This window comes from Pogoniulus pusillus, chromosome 17 (assembly GCF_015220805.1).
Source record: "Pogoniulus pusillus isolate bPogPus1 chromosome 17, bPogPus1.pri, whole genome shotgun sequence".
Taxonomy (NCBI): Eukaryota; Metazoa; Chordata; class Aves; order Piciformes; family Lybiidae; genus Pogoniulus; species Pogoniulus pusillus.
The window spans coordinates 12,353,503-12,373,957 of NC_087280.1; the positions used below are offsets into that span (position 1 = coordinate 12,353,503).

At 39.2% G+C, this 20,455-nt stretch overlaps 1 protein-coding gene across 6 annotated transcripts in view; it reads left to right on the forward strand.

The window, feature by feature from the left end:
* GALK2 (galactokinase 2) overlaps window positions 1–20,455 on the forward strand; it is a 51,382-nt gene that overhangs the window by 18,953 nt on the left and 11,974 nt on the right. For all 6 annotated transcript variants that reach the window (XM_064157667.1, XM_064157665.1, XM_064157666.1 and 3 more), the window contains 3 exons: window positions 7,106–7,204; window positions 9,914–10,066; window positions 15,871–16,081. In XM_064157667.1, the coding sequence (XP_064013737.1) occupies window positions 7,106–7,204; window positions 9,914–10,066; window positions 15,871–16,081 (463 nt within the window). The remainder of the gene's footprint in view (window positions 1–7,105; window positions 7,205–9,913; window positions 10,067–15,870; window positions 16,082–20,455) is intronic.

The following is a 20,455-nucleotide window of genomic DNA, read 5'->3' on the forward strand; positions in this document are numbered from 1 at the left end:
TGCTGAAGAGACTTTGGCAGCACTGAAAATGACAGTCTGAATATAATTAACATGAACAAATGTATTTTCTTTATGTACCTTTCATTCATGTACAGTAAAATGTAAAGCAGGTTTTTGGTTGTAATTGTAAAGATTAGCTATTGCTACACCTTCACTGTTAGCTGCAGAAAATCTAGCATGTTTAACTTTGGCCAGCATGAGCCTCTATAAAAACACCAAGGAAGAGGTAAATTAATACTATCATTTTATAGGGAAGGTTGCTTTAGTTTAGCTGCTGTCATTCTGGGTTTGTCTATATCAAGTTTCTGGGTAATGTAGGGTGAGCTGTTCCAAAAAAATACTAAGCAACACTAATTCTGTTTTAGTAACAAATACTTGCCTGTCTCCTACTCACTAATTGTCTTACTCTTTTAAGGGGTTTAATCTTACACAAGTTTATTTCTTTAAAGTTCTATGTGAGACTGAAAGGGATTGATCACTGGTATGAAACATATTGACAGTGACAGTTATATAGGGACAAATTCTGTCACAGTTTACATACTGTCCAGACTCACTGGGTGAGTGAAAATCAGAGCAGTTGAACCCTGGCCTCTTTGTGAGCAAGGGGACTATTAAAGGTGAAACTCTCTTATCTGTTCTCACCCAGATAATTCTCTAAGCTCCATTTTTAGGAATTTTTTAATAAGGAAGTGATCCTCTGATCACTTTCTCTATCAGATGCCTAAATACTTCTGTATATTTAGGCCTTCATGTTCTTTATCAATAACATTGAACTGAGAGAAACTAAAGTAAATGATGGGGCAACAGAGAATCAAGTGAGTTGTATTGGGTGGTTCCTAATATATCACGCCAGTGAACTATTAACGTATATGTGGCCAAATCTCATACAACGTTGGATTGTGCCTGCAAACAGTCAGAAAAATATTCTTCCATCACTTCTCCAACGTTTCTTAAATACCAAATAATTGAAAATCAAACCCTGAATTTTAGAAGCTCCATATTTTTTAAATAAAAAATCCCAAACAAAGTAACACGATGCAGAGCTGTTGCTGAGTTCTTATTACCAAAAATTTGTCCATCTAAAGTAATGAAACATAAGGCAACTAATAATAAAAAATCAATCCCTTTTTTTTTTTTTTTTGTGTCAGACTACATTTTATCTCCACTAATATGATTTCCCAGATTAGACTTTCTGCATGCTGGATAGGAAATCTTGTGGCTCAAAGATAAAACAGATTTGAGTGGTAGTAATTTCTTTCTTTGTAACCTAAGATTGACTTGCTTCTTATCAGGGAGAACCTTAAATTGTTTCAAACAAAAAGCAGAGGTAGTTAATAGAGCTCTTAGATCAAAGGCTAGCCTAGGTCTGCACATGGGGGCCAGTTGCCTAGTAGACAAACTGGTGAATGCTGCCTCCTGCAATAGGAGACATTCTGAGCAGACTTTAGAAGTAAACTTCTAAGTAAACTTCCTAAAAAGGAAGAGTCTGAAAAAAAAACCAACCAACCAAATATATTTGTACATTGTTACTTTTAGATTTTTCCAAATGCTTCAACTAAAGTTGTCTAAAACCTAAGAGCTCAGTTTTGAAATTTTTGAGATGCAACAGATTCCTTAGATAATGACTTCACATAGATTTCTTAATTTCTTAAGAAGTGTCTTCATCACTTAAGAAGGCAAGTTAGTGAATTGTATGCACTGAGATTCTACTCTTAATTATGTTGCTTTGCACTGGTTTATGTCCTGTAACTTTTTTGTTGGCTAAACAACAACAACAAAACCAAAAATCACTGATACTAAACATGTTCCATGGAAGCACAGCCAACCTGGTTGGCTGTGTACTTGCCAACAGCTGTAAAAGTACTGTTTGCCTTTGTGTGCATTGGGTCTAGCTTTCAAAACCGGCAATATTTAGTGTTCCTTGACAGACCACCAGGGAGACTTCAAGCTTTAACTCATCTACTAGCTACTACTACTGTCATGTTATGCTCATCCTTCTCCTGCATTCAGAGGCTGAACAGACAAATTGTACATATGAAATAGCCCAAGGTATTGCTGGACTAACTAGAATTTTGTTTCTATCTCAGCCTCCCTACATGCTATCACTTATTTTTACAGACCTCACTACAGTCACCAGAAAGCAACAGTTTTCTTCAGCCATGCCACTGCAAAGCAGGTTTAAACATAGGAACTTAGCACAGGAGTGGCTGGAAATGCGGTCACAGTCTCTCCAGTTGACTGCCGTGTCAGGACAGTAACCTCAGTGAAAGAAGTGGAATAGCAGTGCTGAAATGGATGAGGTCACATTAGCATGTGTCTGTGTCAACACTAATTGACACACGTGTTATGTGGCTCATTTGCCACATCAAAATAGCAAAAGATACAGTGACATTTTCTCTGAGGTACTTCAGGGAAAGCTGTAAATCTTCCACTCTCCTTTCTTACCAACCAACAGAGTTAAAAAGATTCAGGGAAAAGCTACATGGATGATCAAAGGTACAGAAAAACCTCTGTAAAAGACAAGAAAAAGAAGGAGGAAATGATGAACAGACAAATTGTACATATGTCCACAAAATTATGAATGCTTTTAATAGACATCACTTGTTCTTTGCCCCACACATTACGAGAGCAAGAACGTATTTAAGTTAGTAAGATGCATGTTAATAATCAACAAAAGAGATGACTCTTCGCCTGACAAGTTGTAGCTGACCTTGTTATGGGATGTTTTACCTTTAAAGCAGGAGTCTGGAGAAGCTCATATATAAGAAATTGTTGGTAACTAAAGTGTTGATCTCTTCTCCCAAGTAACTAGCAACAGGACGTGAGGAAATGAGCTTAAGTTGTGCAGGGGAGGTTTAGATTGGATATTAAGAAAACTGTCTTTACTGAAAGAGTGGTGAGGCACTGGATCAGGCTGCCAGGGAGATGGTGGAGTCACCATCCCTGGAGATGATCCAGAAGTGTATAGATGTTGTGCTACAGGATATGGTTTACTGGTCATGTTAGGTTATGGATGGACTTGATGATCTCAAAGGTCTTTTCCAGCTTTAATGATTTATGATTCTATAACACTACTGTTCAGATCCATTTTTATATTTTAGTATCATTACCATAATCTGAAAAATGGTTTTAAACTCACACTGCAGCAGTTTCCCTGTGACCATATGCTCTAGAAAAATAAGCCACAATATTGGAAATAGGGAGGGGTTTGGATTTTGATTTCAGCTTTATGACTGATTCACACAGCTTTGAACAAATCATGTTAATATCTGTGTTGTCTCTGAACTGAAGATAAGAGCAGCCTTATAGGAATACTTTGAAAGTGGAGCATGCAATATTCCATTAAGACAAATTATGATTTATTAGTGTTTTTGAAATACTCCTTCAGGGAAGGAAAAAACATGCTAGAGAATCTTGGGTGTGTAGAACTAGTTATGTTTTGTGGTAGGCTTGAAATGATCTCCCGTACAGATCAGAATACATGGGATGGAAGTGTCTATGTGCAGAAGGGATTTATGCTGTTAGCATATTTCTTATGGTGCTCCACAAAGAACAAATGCCTTCTTTCACCTATCTCTACAAGAAAGCCTGTGTAGGACTTCTGCAGAACTCAGTAGGGGTGGCACTGTTTCTTCGGTATGCATAACAGTTGTACTTAGAGCCCTGCCAAGGAGTGCCTGGCTCCCTCTGACCTACCTGCCTGGCAGGTGGTGCTGCAGTGTAGCCTGCGATGTGTAGTCACCATAACTGTGGCTGCCAGAACTCTCTGAGTTACTTCTGTGCTGGAAGTGCAGTGCAGCCCTGAGGAAGAAGGTGATGCATGCCTAGGTATTGTTCAGATGTACGTTTGAAATGTTGCCAAATTGTGCAGTGAAATCTGGGACCTGAGAAGCTCTGCATGTTTACAGGTGAGACATACACTACAGAGAGATACAAATAACAGATGAGTGAAACGGTCCCTGCCCTAGTGCGCTTCTGAGTGTTGCATATTGAATGGAAACGAGGCGTTGCTCTGAGATAAGCAAAAGTTCTTTCCTTTCACAGCAAGATTCTAGCAATATTTTTCCTTAGCAATATCTTCTGTAGAAGCATAAATTCAGAGGACTTAGGTAGCAAAACTATTTTTTTCTCATGTTGTAGTAATGAAGTCACACATAGTTAACTGCATTACCATCTAGGAATCCCAAGCAGCAGTTATAGTTCAAAGAAGGGGAAGATACTCCTCATTTTACTAAGGAAATGGAGCCATGATGAATTAAAGGGACTTTCCCTGAATCACAAGAAAGTTAATGTGGAGCTAGAAATTGAGCCCAGACCTCCTGACATTTGGTTCACTCTTTCAGACCATCCTTCTCCAAGTATCAAATACGTACGCAAGGCTTTCCAGTTTAGTCTTCCCATTAATTTCCAGTGCTACAATTGAGTCCCTCTGAACATTGCCCTTTCACTCAATTTAGCAAAAGGCAAACATTTGCCCATTTGTCTCAGTAAGTACAAACTGCTTTCTATACAGATGACGATTTTCTCTCCATTCACATGCTTCTCATCCTAGTATTAGAAGGCCAGCCTGTGTCAGCAAGGGCCTGTTTAAATTAGAAACCAAATAATGTTTCAGGGATGCCTTGGGCTGTCTTGTGGAAAGGGTTCTTCTCAACCCTTGCCAGTTACTACTTGGTGGTCCTGCCAATCCTCGCTAAGTTTCAAAACAAAAGTTGCTCAAGCTGGAACAGCACTGTTAGTCCAGCATACGCAGCTGGACAGCTGGTGAGCTGGGACGAAGCAAGGCCCAATGCTTAACGAGGCACAATTCACCAGACCATGTAAAGGGACAGGGGAGTGGCACTCTCCTAATTGTTAACATTCCTCCTCTGCAAGACGTCTCCTGATATTTGTTTAATAAGCCCAGCCTCATAAAGTCTAAATGATTTAAGCAATCAAGCAGTAGCTGATGTGTATATTGAGATGACATGCAGCCAGACTAAGTGAAGGGTGAAATGCTCCATTTCTGACTTGGCAAAGCTCTATCTGGCAGTTGCAGATGAAATAATACCTCAGGCAGCTGTGCCAAAGAGTGGAATATAGACTGCAAGTACCTCAGGAGCTGTACTTCAGGCCAGGTTTGCACAGCCACAGCTCCTGTTTAAGTGTGCATGACCAGGGTACTAGCGTGGTCTTCTCAGCCAGTGAGGAGAAGTTTCTGTTGCTGCCAGCAAGTAATGTTCATGAACTCCACTCTGATGTTTTCTGTCAGTGGCTACAAAAAATCAGGGATGCTGTATTGCTGTGTTTTCAGAGGGGTGAAAAGGCAGGTGCAGCAGAGCTGGCTGAAACAGCAGCATTTCCACACGGCAGCAGCAGCTGCTTTCTGTGTGTGGGCACATCTTAGGTGCAGAAGGAGTGAGCATCTAGAGATGCTGCCTGTGGAGGCTTGTTCTTTCTTTACTGTGGAGCTGTTGCTGAGTATTTCAGCATCAAATGGGAGGGGGAAGAGCATCACTACACCCATTAGCATTTCATTCAGAATTATTTCCAACTTGTAATGGAGCAGGGCCACAGAGTTGCTGGATGCTAAAATTTCATTTATGTCATGAAGAGGCCTAAGGTTCAAACTGGAAATAGGACTGCTTGGAGTAGGTGTGGAACAAGGGAGGAAAAATGGATTTTGATGAACCTAATGTTCAGCAAAAGTCAGGCACCAGGACATGGCTTTTGTTAGAAAGAGACCTCAAAAATTGTGATGTGCTTATAATTCTCCAGAAAAGTAAAAGCAACATTATCTCCAGTACAGCTCATCTTTAAAATGCACAAAGGCAGTACAGAAAAGGAGAGCATTTTTGCCAATCGTACCTTCAATGGTCTCTCATTAATGGTTGTTTCCTTGTAAGTGTTTACTTACCATGTTTGATCAAAGAGATCAAAGTTTTGGAGTTGTTTGCTAACTTCTGCTTATCAGCCTAAGGGTTACTGCCCACAGCTGCAGTGTGAGTTGAGTAAATTGATTGGTGGTGTATTTGCAAACAGCTCAGCTTGACTACATTAAGCACCAATTTTACAACTTTGTGGTGCCATTACAGGAACTGAGCAGCAGGCACTCTGTACATGCCTCTCTCTTAGCAAGGTGATTTACTACTTCTGTCTGCTGCCTTTTACAGTTGTGTGCTGGCTAATGTCCCTTCCTTGCTTGTTAGCTAGTTTCAATCCTACGGTGCTGCATCCTTGGTATGAAATCTGAATCGGGATTTGCCTCCAGACTGAAAAACAGCCTGTAGCTTTTCTGAAGTTCTCTTCCTGTCTTCCCTGTGGTTACCCTGTGCTTAGAGAAACAAACTGGTAGGCTTTATAGCAGGTGGACATGGATGTTTCTTTTCTGACCTTTTTTTTAATTTAATTAATCTGTGTTCTTCAGCCATTCTCCAAGGCTTCTCTTGTGGTTTGTTTTCATTTTGTTTTACTTTCATCTATCAGCTGAAAGCTTTATATTATTATTTTTGGCAGTTACAGTAGTGATATTCCACCCTCCCATAGTATCCTCTGACCTGCAGGTATCAGAATGCACCAAGATATGCCTAAAATGGCACAAAAGAATGCAGATCATATATAGTTACAAATTAGTTTTGATAAACAATGTAAGCAGAGTACAGTATATCAAGAAGAAATGACAAACACCACTGATTAGAATGTTTACAGTGAGAAAGAGTTTCTAAGTTCAATACTTTTTTTTTTTATGGATTCAGCACATTGAAATAGTCTGAAGTAAAAAAAAAATCCATTTTTTGTAAGCTACCAAGATGCATATATCAACTGACTCAGCATGGGAGGACAGCTACAAGAGTCGAGCATCTAAACAAGTATACTCTGAAAAGCAGCTGTCTTTGGTGGGTCCAATGGAAGCTGAATAGTTGATTTCTTTTATACTTCAGAACAGAAGGAAAAAGGGTTCTTGTGGTATCTTGGTTGTTACCAGTTTACACTACTTGGTGTGTGAGAGACAATGATTTCAGAGCTCTGTCATTAAGTCCTTTGTTTTGTCACTGGTCCATACGTTAGCAGAATAAAAGTATCACCCTTACCCTTGGCTGAAGATTCATGTTAATGTTCTTTTCAGGTGGAACTTGCAGAAATTTGCACAAAGAGTGAACGTTACATTGGCACGGAAGGTGGAGGAATGGACCAGTCCATCTCGTTTCTGGCAGAAGAAGGAACTGTATGTGGATCTTTGTAATGTAAACTAACACTGTAATACTAATTTATATAAACAAAAAATAACTTCAGATGAATCTAGCAGAAAAATAAGAAATGAGTATACATTAGTAAGCAGTATAAGCACCACTGGTATGCAAAAGAAGCAGGAATTATATGTATAGCTTGTGTACAGTTGACTATGACAAGGCTAAAAGAGTAAGAGAATGAAAAAGAGCAGTGGCAAGAAGAAAAGATGTGGGGAAAGATGCCCTCTAGAAGAGCCTTGGGTTCCACAGTGTTTGGCGACTCACTCACTGAAGGTACAACACTTGACATATAATGAAATCTGAATGGTCTGTATGCCTTGTATTCAGTGCAAATGGGATAATTATTGCAGAAATGCTTTCTTGAAACTTCTTATAACCAAGCAGTTCTAGAAAGTTTTGCCAGGTCTAGTTACAAAGACAATGAAGATTTTTCCCCTCAGTTTTGCTAATTCCAGACAATTCTTTGTCTGGCTTCTGATGTAACATTCAGCTGCCTTAAACATAGTGACAGAAGGTATACTAACAATGACAAACAGGACTTGCCAAGTTATGCACGAGTGTTTGCAGTGGAATTTACCTGCTTTCCAAGAAGGTACACAGGACTGCAGCTGCCCAAATCTAAACGTATCAAAATACTTTTATTGCAATGAACGTAGTATTTCATGGCCACCTTTCCTTTCCTTACAACTGTCATGTCATACCTCTATGGCTTTTGTTCCTTAATGCTATATCTCAGATGAGCTTATAAGGAAAATTAGCTATTTCATAGAATTATACCAAACATTTAAATTCCCTCAAGAGACACATGTATTTTCAATTTCACATGAAGTGTGCTTACTCTACACTTCACCTTCACACTACATACAGTTAGTAGTAAACACACAGCTATTTGAATGCTGAAGGAAGCAGTGCATTTTCCTGACACACACACAGATGATGATGTAAGTGGAGGCTTGCCTGGTATATAGAGGTGAAGATCAACAAGGCAAAGAAAACGTTAGAAAAAAAAAAACAGAACAGAAATTTTGAATGAACCAGAAAATCTCCTTGCTACATTGTACTTGCAGCTGAATGCAGTTCTGGCTTCCCATCTCAAAAAAATGTCCTGCAATGAGGAAAGTACAGTAAGAATACTGAGGTTGATCAGAGCTATTTTTGATACCAGCATTGAGTGAATAATGAAAAACTTTTCCGCTTAGAAAACCAGTATCTTCGAGAGTAATGTTTTGAAGCTCTGTAAAACCTCTTAATGGGTAAGAGAAGGTAAATCAAGAATTCAGTGGTTTTCATAACTGAAGAACTAATAGAAACACAATGACATTAGCAAGCAGCTTGTAAAAAAACAAACAAGGAAGTTTGTTTTTTTCCAAAACAGTCATTGTTAAATTGAGAAATACCGAACATTGTGGAAGGCAAAAGTTTATAAAGGGTTCACAAAAGAACTTCTTGGATACACTAATGGAGTATTAGCCTATTTGTAGCTATTAAACATAATAGCCTGATGTTTCTCCCAGGGTAAGTATAGCTGCTGTAGTCTTTGCTTATGGGATGCTAGAAGAATACACCCCAAAAGAAGATTGCTTTGTTATATGTCCTATTTTTATGTTCTCCCTAAATAGCCATTTATGGCTAATGTCAGAAACAGGACAGCGGATCAGCTCAGTGGTACATTCTGATCTAATGTAGCAGTTCTTAAAGGGTCTATTGAAATGTAAGCAAGTTTCTCTGTCTTGATAGTAATTTTGTGATGTGGTCCAGAATCTCAATGGCAGGGAGTAACACACATGCTGCACATAATGTACAAGCAGATTTGTCATTGTTTATTTAGCACTCTAGCTGCTCAAGGAACTCTCTGGGGCTGAACAATGCCAAAACCAGTGAGACGACCCTGCTTAGAGAGTTGCAGTCTATTCTAAGAAGCCAAAGCAGGGCACATGATTTACAGCTTATCCCAATGAAAAACCAGATGTGAATTTAATCTCCTGATTACATTACATCCTGAATTATTTAATTAATGGATGCCTAGCTTATTCCTTGAAAAGGTCACAAATGTTGGGAGCATCTTAGGCAGCCTGTGTCAGGCATCTGCGAAGCAAGGCAGTCTCATCTGAGAAAGGAGACAACAACTACATTCTTACATACAGTGTTATTTCATTTCTCTCTCTTTGGTTGTCCATATGTAACATGACCACTGTCTCCATTCAGTCCTAAAATTTTGGTGCTGTTTTGTACCTCAGCAAAATAACCTTGATTTAGGGGAAAATCATAGAGCTAAAGGGCAGATGGGTATTAGTGAAGGGGAAGGGAATGTGAAGCCCCTTGTTTCTGGTGGCATGCACATTAGCTTCAGTCAGGCCTGCTACTTTTCGGTAGATCAAAGAAGAACTGTTGTCTTAACTAGGCAAGAAAAATAGGTTAGGTGGGGTTCTGTGAAATGCTGAAACAAAGAAAGACTTAATGGAAACATTTTAACATCCAACTACAAGTGAAAGATTTTAAGTGTATGTGTAACTTGGCCAATGAGGTTAAACCTTTTTTCATGCTGTTTCATGTCAGTTTTCTTTCCTTAACTGTCCCTGGATTTCCAAGAGGAAAAACGTGCAAATTTGCATTTGATTTATAGGACTGAGTGCACTGTTAGGTAGTAGTAAATTAAAACTAACCATTCATTTTTCTGTCAATAGGCCAAGTTGATAGAGTTCAGTCCTCTGAGGACAACTGACGTTATACTTCCAAGCGGAGTGGCATTTGTTATTGCTAACAGTTGCGTTGAAATGAATAAGGCAGCAACTTCTCATTACAATATAAGGGTAATGGAGTGTCGTCTGGCTACAAAGGTAACGTATGGCTTATGTCAAGCTCTAATGAAACCTTCATCTGAGTATCTGCTTTTCACCACTTCTGATCAACCATGTCTTTAACACCTAGCTAGGTGCTACTTTAAGTAGCACTTTTCTTTCCAGAACCAGACACCTCCATTTCTGCAGAAACAAAAGTCCTGCTGAGTTACATGCAAGTGTAAGGACTGTGCCCTTATATAGAAGATTATGTGATTTAGTTCCATTCAATTTTGTATTATAATTCAATGGAGAAAATAAGGTCCTTTTCAGCAAAAAGTATTCTCAGTTAATAAGATAGACTGTTTCTAATTAAAGCTGAATAACGACAAATAATGGAAAGCAACCAGTGTGGTCACATGTTTATATGTATAAATGGCAATAGATGTGTATTTTCTAGGATTTAGAGGACATCAAAGCTCCCAGTTGGAGGCCTGGAAGTAATATTGGAAATGCTGAATAGTAGCATGTATGTCAGTGTAAAGTTTAAAAATGGACTTGCATCAAACCACTAACATTTAGGCTGTGCTCCCAGTTTACAGCTTGGAATTATCTCTAAAATGGATGGAATTTGAACATGAAAAACCTAAGTTCACTTGAATTCTGGATTTTGTAGACTGTACATTTAGGAATATGTAAGGTTTGTTACTCATTTATATATAGTATCACAGTATCACCAAGGTTGTTTGATTTCACTTTCGAGGAATACAGTGGATATTTTGTGGATTAGACTATAGGAGAAACAAGCAATTATCCCTCACATAGTGTGCTGTGTAAAAGAACAGAATTTCAATCACAAAATCTAAATGAAAGTTTTAAAAACTGCAACATAAAACCCTTTGCCACAAAACATTTGGCCAAAATTTTGACAGTACTCAAAAATACATCGAGCCTCAGCTGGAATCTTAGTTCTATGAAAAATTACCATAGCTAGTGCTAATAAAAAAAAGATCATAGAATCACCCAAGTTGGAAGGGACCTCTAAAGGTCATCTAGTCTGACCCCTCTGCAGTGTGCAGGAACATCCTCAGTTAGATCAGGTTGCCCAAAGCCCTGTCAAGCCTCACTTTGAATAGCTCCAGGTATGGGGCCCCGACCATTTCTCTGGGCAACCTGTTCCAGTGCTCACTGTAAAGAACTTTTTCCTAACGTGATCAGATACTGACAAAATGTAATGTAAAATGCAATTTTATTAGGCAGCTAAATTTCAGATGACTTTTTAAATGGGCTTTACACTTAAGTATAAAGAATACAGCTGCATTTTAGGTCTATATAAGACATGCTAAAAATAATGAATGACCATGGTTAAAGCTGTTGTCACTAAAGTGACTCTTACACCATTAAGGAAATGAAAGCCCTGTCTGTGTGTTGGTTCTGGTATAACTGATAAACCTCTAATTTTAGACAGTTAAAATTAACTAAGCATGTCATTTAGGAAAAGCTTCTTTTGGAATGTTTTGCATAAGAAACAGAGAACTTTCAGAGCTTACCTGTTCTAAGAGGCAAACTACAATGTGTTCATTGTTACAAAACCTTTCAAAGGATCGTTCTGTATACCAGATTTTGTAAATTGAATCACACTTTCCTATTTTGCTTTAAATTACTGGTCCTGTGCAGGGAACTGAAAAGATGGTAAGGAAGGTTTGGGTTTTTTTTTTTTACATTTTTTTTTAGCTATGATGCAATCTCTGAAAAGGTAATTTTAGCAGATGCTTGATTTTCAGGAGACTAATAACATACACCTGTCCATTTTTAAACATATGCTACCCACATGGAAAGTTGCAGACACTGTAAAACTCATTGAGCCAGGAAAAGACTGCCTTAAGGACAGGTTACAGTGGAGTGAAGGAGACCAGGTATGTAAGTGAAAGCAGGGAAGTCTTTTAAACACCATTAAGTTAATGGAACTAGGAAATAACATGCTGGGCCTCGCAATAATGCTTTAAAAGAAAGTCTCCTTGGTAAGTATCTTAGGGAAGGCTTTTTCCTTCCTGGTGTAAAATTTGTGCTCACGGGCTCTCATCCTGCTAGGGGATTTCGACTACCCCAGTATCTGATGGAAAGGTTAACAGAGCAAGCTGTAGGCAATCCAGGAGAGGCCTGGAGTGCCTTAATGATAACTTCTTCAGAGAGGAAATAGACAGCTCTACCCAAGAGGATGTGATATTCCATCCATTGGTCACCAATACAGGCAAGCTCATCAGGGTTGTCAAGGCCTTATGCTTGGGTGAAGTTCACAGTCCAAAGGAATACAAGTTAGGCAAGGAGCATAATCAGGACCTTGAATTTTAGGAAAGCAAACTTTCAGCTCTTCAAGTGAGTCAATATGGTCCCTAGGGGAATGTCCCTCAAGCAGGGACAGGTATCTTGGGAAGAGGGATGTTGCCTGGTTGTGTAGGAATAAGATCAGGAAGGCCAGGTTGCAGCTGGTGCAAGACTCTCATCCTGTCACTGCAAGGACAACGTTTTTAAACTAGGGAAGGGGAAATTTAGATTGGATGTTAGGAAGAAGTTATCTACTATGAGGGTGGTGGAACGCTAGAACAGGTTACCTGGGGAGGTGGTGGAGGCCCCATCCCTAGAGATATTCAAGGTCAGGCTTGGTGGGGCTCTGAGCAACCTGATCTAGTTGGGGATGTCAACCCAATGCCTTCTGTGATTCATACTATTCACAGAAAGGTCTGTGTAAATAAAGATGCCAACACAACATATCCCTGCTAGCATTAATGTAGAATTAATGTCAGTCTGTCCTACAGCAAGGGAGCTCCTGATCATCCTCGCAAAATTATCTTCCTCAGGTTCTGTTCCTCTATTCCTTTCCTTTCCCTTCTGGATAGTCAGTCTTCTACTTGTTTTTCTTGGTTTGTTTGTTTGTTTTGGGGGGAGATGTTTTTGTTTCTTTGCTTTTGCTTCTTCTTTCTTTACTTCTGTTGTAGCCTCCAAAGACTTTCGTGTACTCTATGAAGCAGTCTGTTTAAAGACACTGAGGTACTACAGAACACACACAGTTCCTAAGGAAATTAATTTGCCTGTTGCACTTCAGGAAACTCACGCAGTAGGTGCTGCAGGATGGAGACAAGCGTTACTGAAGGCTGTGCTCTCCCCTGCTTCACTGTGTGTGGTTTGCTTCACTGTCAGCTGTAGAGTAGCGCCAAGAATGCCTGCAACTGGAATGCCATGTGGTTAAACAACTCATGTTTGTTAAATGTGGAAAGATGCACAGATGACATTCTAGAAATGTGTAAGAAAGTGATGTTGCTATATAAGGGCTTAGTATTGCTCTACCTACTGCTAGTCAAACTTTCTTTTATTTACACTTGTCCAGCCATTTACTAAGCATGTTTTCCTCTCAGTTCTTATTTCTCCACTGTGCCTGTAATGAACAATAAAGGGCAATAAAACCTACAAATACTACATCCTGGCAGTTAAGAGCCAGCTGCATGATGTCCACCTCTTTAATCCGTTTAGTCAGAGCTCATCAAGAAAACAGCGAACTGTGGGATCAGTATTAGGATTACCATCTTACATTAAAGAGATGGGACTTCTTCCTATTTCAGTTCTGTGTCCATTACAATACAAGCTGCTGCAGCTAGACTGTTTAAAAAAAAAATTTCTGTTTGCCCATAACAGGGTTGCTGAGTTGAAACTTTGCTATAAGCAGTACAGGCCTTTTGTACAGACCATTCCAACAATGTGCTGCCTACTGGCCTTCCTGGGTCAGTTTCCAGGTGGAGCATTTGACCTGTGAAACCCCAGTGTAGTCTCTTCTCAAATACAGCACCTTCTTTGAAGTACAGAAATGGGAACAGATGTGCCAATGCATGGGATGTATTTCTACATGGGGCTTATTTATTTTGAAAGGAAGTAGGAAAGTGTGTGTTTCCTTATAGAACATTATTTTTTGGTAAATTCTTGATTCTGTGTAATTTTTGGTAACAAAGTCAGCATCTAGAGAGAGCGCTGAACATTAGGATTACAATATGAAGAGAAAAAAATTGATTCATTTAGCACCTTGAAGCCAAGAATGGCATAAGAGAGAACAAGTATTGACATAAAACAAATGAAGTAATAATTGCAATTCTAACTTATCAATAAGTAAGCTAAACTACAATTACATAAAGGCTGTGGAGTTCTAGGTACTCAGAGCCTTTGAAAAGCAGACTAGAAGCGACTTAGTCTCTTAGAAGAACATTTTCTCACCTCGGTTTTGCATTAGCCTCTAGACAGTGCTGCTTCTTTCTCTACCATTGAACATACAGTACTGTGTTTTGGATGGCAGCAGAGTCATATGGTTAGGATTTTGTTTGTTCAGTTCTACAAAGCCTCACATAAATCATAGCAAGTCACTAGATGGCACCAAAAGTAGTTATTTTTTTACACTGTAATAAAGCAAAACGAAGACCCACTGCAAATGCACTGTTGGAGGAGAGCAGGCAGTGAGACTGAAGTATAGTTGGGCAGCAGATCTGCTTAAATTTTGTGCTGTAATAGTGCACAAAGCAAAGCAGTTATTTCTCAGACGTGTATGTAAATCTCATTATCTTTTTAACACAGGAAGTTAAATGGCTTTGCTATACTGAGGTGTGAATGATTTCAAACCAATCTCACTTAAAACCAGTTTGTGGAAAAGAATAGCACACACACTGTGTGAAATATTTGCCCTGTTGATTAGAGGGTTTAGTGGTGATTTGAACAGGAGAAGTATTTCATTCCCTGGTCTTGCTGCGCTGACTTAAACTCTTTAGAAACATACAGCCTGCTCTGGTATATTTAGAAGCTTTAATATCAACTAAAATGGTGCAGAAGAGGAGGTATGCCAGGTACCTAAGGATACAGTAAAATGACATCCGTCCATACCTGCTCATCTGCGTTTTAGTCAGTAGTAATCTGTTAAGTGTAGCCTGTCAGTAGGGTCCCACAATGGCCACTTAATAGTCTTCTGTAATTTGTAATGTTAAAATTTGCCCACCTAATACGAAAAGCTGCTGTCCTCAACCATTTTCATTAGGCACACGAGAGCATCAACACATGTAGCAGCCTCCCAGAGAAAAGCCACTTTGGCATTTCTTTTCAGGATTCTGTTATGTTGAAGTAACCACTGTCAATTGCCAAACCATCACTAAGATACATAAAGCATGATATCATTGTCTGGAGTAGGAAAACCAGATACATCTATAACTAATTAGCCTTGTAGCAGTCATACGGCAGTAGAGCAGACTAGCACGTCATAACCTTCCTGTAAGGCTCAACATTTCCTTTCAATTGCATAAGAATGTACTTAAAATTTACTTTAAGCTCTATAGAGATTGAGCAAGCATACAGTTAATTCTCCTACACAGACCTTAGGCCCATGGTCATATTTTTAAGACTGTTACGAGAAAAGGTTTTAGTGACGACCTCAAATGTTTAATCAGAAAACTCCAAGAGCATATTGGAAAGGTCAAAATGCTAGTGCAAATTCTCAGAGCATTTGTGTTAAGCAACTGGCTGAACGTGATTGCAAAAGGTTTGTGTCTGAGGTAAGAAAATCCATGGAAAAGGATACTTCACCAATTTGATATCACACAAATAATGGCAGTAGGGTTTTTGCAAACGGTGTCTGATTTGAGGGAAGAATATCTGTCATTCAGACCTTTTGTAGATAAAGACAGTGATTACCTGCTCTGTACTGATAGAAAGAAAGTTGCTGATGGGTCCTAGTTAAGAGGTGAAAAGACCAAGCAGGTCTTAAAGGAGCTTAAGGACAATTCCATAGTTTTAAACAAGAAGGCACAGCATTTTCTGCTTTACTTTTTGAATTTTAGCTTCTCTCAAAGGCAAAAGGCTTGGACTGGAAAAAAACACTGCGACTCCATGATGTGCAAACCAAGCTAGGAGTTAGCCTAGAGGAAATGCTGACCATTGTTGAAGAGGTATTACATCCTGAGCCTTACAGCACAGAGGAAATTTGTAAATGCCTGGGAATTAGCCTGGAGGAGCTCCGCTCTCAGATCCTCAGTCAAAACACGCAAGACGGTAAGTATACATGAACTGGTGGGGTTTAGCATACAGGGTTTGTATTGTATAAAAAGTTCATGTATTAATAAGTAGTGCAAGTGAAAGTCTTGCCAGAATACTTCCCTGGAATTTTGGGTGGCAAGTAAGAGAACTGGTATCACAATTTGCATTGTAACTTTAAACTTCAAACAGTGCAAAGCCTTGATTTCGATTGAACTATTTCAGAAATGGCAGCAGTGTCAGGTCCCTTACTATTTTAGGTTAGCCTGTGCTGTTTGAGAGTCATCTCTAAATAACCCAGGTTTGATTCTAGGGAAAAGTCTCAACTGGACTTCCTTTTTAGGCAATAGCTCTAACAAAACCAAACATTTTAGATGGTTACGACATCAATGTGTTTGCTCTCCCTCAAACTGGTGTTAAGCACCAGCAGAGATGGAGCTTGTATTTCCAGGTTTAAGTTGATCAATGCAGAAGCACATCCTAAAACGTGCAGCAAGTCTTCTAGGCCTCTCCTGAGAAAGGAGTTTCTGTCACTATCTTTTATTTTTCTTTTTTCTTTTGGGAAAATATTGGTGGAGGTGAACAATTTGCTCTTTAAAGTATTCCCCATGCATTATTGCATATGATTATAGCGTGCCGCCATAAGCACACCTGAAATGGATCCTGGATGCATGTGGTAAGGTTACTAATAATACTGAGTAACAGAGCACTTAGGAAATAGCCAGTTTATATTAGTAACCAGTTTCCAACTGAGACTGCAGTCTTTAAGAACCATCCTTGTTTCCATTCAGTAACCTTAATATTTCTACTGCTTTGTGGCTGAACCAAGGCTGCTTTAAGGGACATACATCTTTGATGGAGCTGTTCAAGGCAGGATTGGACGTGGCACTTGGTGCCATGGTCTAGCCTTGAGCTCTGTGGTAAAGGGATGGACTTGATGATCTGTGAGGTCTCTTCCAACCTTGGTGATACTGTGATACTATATAAATGAGTAACATATCTGTGTGCTTGTATTTAAATAATCTGTATACCCCTAATGGTTGTGGACTTTATATATAGACTGAAGATCAGCTCCTGAATCTATGACCTGTTCTGCACTCCAGTGGTGCTGGAAAGTATAAAACTAGCTTACTGTCTAATGACACTACCAGAGAGTCCCAGGATGGAATATGATGTCTTCATCCAGGTCTTTATCTCTGTAGAGTTAGGCTAGCTGTACTGTAAGTACATGGGGAACACACTGAGCCATGTACCTGCGCTCTGCAACACTTGCATGGGAAACTACAAGGTTGTAAATCTTTTTTGCTGTCCCCCTTCATGAAGCAATACAAGACCATTAACTTACAGATATTTATACTCCTTCTATCCGGCTTCTGACCCAAAATTCTGCAGAACTGAGTTGTTTATACACTGATTTTAATTTTTTTTTCAAAATAAAGATCAGAATTTAAAAAAAAAATATAAATGAGATAGGAGAAACACGAAGGAAATGCTATACTGTGGCTCTGAATAGCATTTGCAGATGTTAGCTGAACAGAATCTCTTCAACTTGCATGACCATAATTTCATTTGATAAGGCAAATTAAAATGGGTTACGCTGAAAGCTTCCTTGCATGTACAACATAAAATTAAATAACAGATTCTTGTAAACCTATATACAAAGAAGAAACAAGACAGACACAGAAAGAAGGAATCGAAACCCACTGTTTGTTTTTGTTACACACTAAACAAATTACATTTCATGTTTGCTTTGGAAAACCAGAGGCCGTGTGACAAAAATGTTTTTCTTGTTTCCCCTCTACTTTCCCACTGTATTTTAATGACAACGCCTGGCTTCTTCATGTGAGGGGAAACACACCAAGCAGTAGCCTCTGCAAAGAATTTCAGACTGTTGTGGAACGACTTTGTTCAACATGAGAAAAGAACCATAATGTTTAGGGTAACTTTCTTCCTTTGCACATGTTTTACCACCAACTTTTCTAATAAAATATTAGTGTTCAGGGTGAATGATTTGCATGAGAAATACTATAACATAACTTACTGTATTATGACTTTTCTCTGAGGTTGAATATTAATTGTCAGTAGTTTTAAGTGAAAGTGGCAAATAATGTTATGTATTGGCATTGCATCTCGTTGTTTAGGGACCTGAAATCACTAAGTAAGTATTCTTTTAGTCTTAAGTCTAACTTCCACTCCTCCACTGTTGGTGCTGCATACTTAGGTAAAGTTTTACAAGTACATGAGACTGACCAGATAAAAATTCCATGCCTTAGAGAAAAATAGTAGGAACAGGCCAGGGCAAATCCTAGGCCAGGGCTTCCACTTTGTGGAATTACACATCAGCTTTGCATCTCTTCTATAGGCAGATACTCAAGGATTTCTGCAGTTCCCCACTGTACAGCCCATTTGTTCACCACATTTGGAGAAGTACAGATGGCGCATAAATTTCTTGCAGTCATTCCTTGGTCAACTCAAAATCCTGAGTTTAAATCTCCCTTGCAAAAGTTTACACATGGATTGAACTTGTGGCTTCTAAACATCTCAAGAAAAATAATTTTTATTACTTTCTAAGGTGCACAGTGCCGTAATTTTGGCTTGGACTTGAGTGTTTCACAGAACATTTGGTGTGTGGTGATTGTGGGACATTAAGTATTTATAAGCCTTGCCACAAAAGTATCCTTCTCCTGTAAAACTGTATTCTTTAACCATAAAATGTTGGGTTTTTTCCATCTTAAATGAGGTATTTTTAAACCCATTTTTCCTTTTCATGTATAAAACTGTAATCTAATTTTGACATTTAAACTGGGGAATGAATTGCCATGGGAGCAGCAGACATCCATTTGCTGTGTGGATTTGGCTGTTTAACTGCTCTCCTATTTGTATTCTAGAAGGAGAATTTGAAGTCTGTGCTGTAGCTCCAGTGAGTGGTGCCTCAGCAGCCTTTCATTCCCATAGCCAAGTAACTTGTATTAATGGTGACTTCAGTGCAAGAAGAGTTTCAACTTTATTTGCACAGACAGGTGTACATGGAAGGGGACTCTCAGCTCTTCTGTCAGGCTGCCCTGGGATACATAAAGCTTTGTCCCGTGCAGCAGTAGGGTGCCCTTATCTTACACTAACAGAAGTTATCTTCAGAATGGTATACATAAGAGCACTCCCAAGCCTGAGGGTCCAGATGCCTACTCCAGCCTTAGCCTGATCTGTGTCATGAACAAATTTGGAATGGCAATTTACTTGGGATGATTTTCAGAGAGGTGGCCACTCTCAGGGGATGCCATACAGCTACGTAAAGGATACAGGCCTCTGAGGTGTAGCGCAAGTTAGGTACAGGCACTGCCTAGTCTGAGTTAGTTGCAAAAGCCTTGCTAAAGCTAGTGTTCCTTTGGAGGGGAGAAAACCACTTTAAATCAATAGTTACCATAATCTTGACGCAGGTGTCTGCTAAATGGGTCACCACATCCAGCAAGGACTCATCCCCTGGTTTATTTTCAGAAAGCCAGATTGCAAACAGTTACTTGAGCAGTCCCAGCAGAGTAACTGTTCCCCACTTTGAGTAGGGGGTTCACAATCTGGCTCAAATTAAAGCCATCTGGCAGCATTTTCTTACACACATTATAAGCCAGCAACCTTCACCCTCATCATGTTCAATCAGCAGGATGCCTAACAGAGAAGGTACTACTCCATATGAGTAATGGTAGTAGAAACTGTCCCCTACATGATTTTGTGTCGGTGAGTTTTTCCTGTTGTAAATTTCCAACAGAACCCATCAGCCATGTGTAGTTTATTAATCTACAGTGAAACATATCTTAAGAAGTTGCCAAAACAACTAGAAAAAAAAAATATATCGCCTGAAGAGGTTGGTCCTGAGCTAAAGGTCAGATAGAATTGTACAGGAAGTCTCTAAAGAAAGGAATCTGCTGAAACTGAAGTAACAAATAGTATGAGTTGCTTAGAAGCCACAACATTCAATTATAAAGAACAGAAAACCTGCCTGTAAATGGAGTGGACAGCTTTGCACTGTTTTTGTAAAGCTCAAGTTGAAAATATGACCATACCATTGAAAACCCACAATAGACTTTTCTGTTACATTTAATTAACCCACAGTTATTTGGGAGTAGTGGCCCAAGATTTTTGAGTTTTAAGATATTTTATATGGATTTTGGACAAACTTTCCTTAGTCTGCTGTGTCTTAACAACTTGGAAAGTTCTTGCTACAACGTGAGCTGTGAGTGCACTAGAAAACGTCAGTGTTTCTTTCAAGCACTTTTGGTGCTTTGTAAGGGAATTGAATCTACCTGTTTGTGGATGACATTACTGACAACCTCTGCAGAGGACAAAGTCAGGGTGCAGAGAATCCACAAAGGGTCAGCAGGACATGCTGGAATTCTCTGA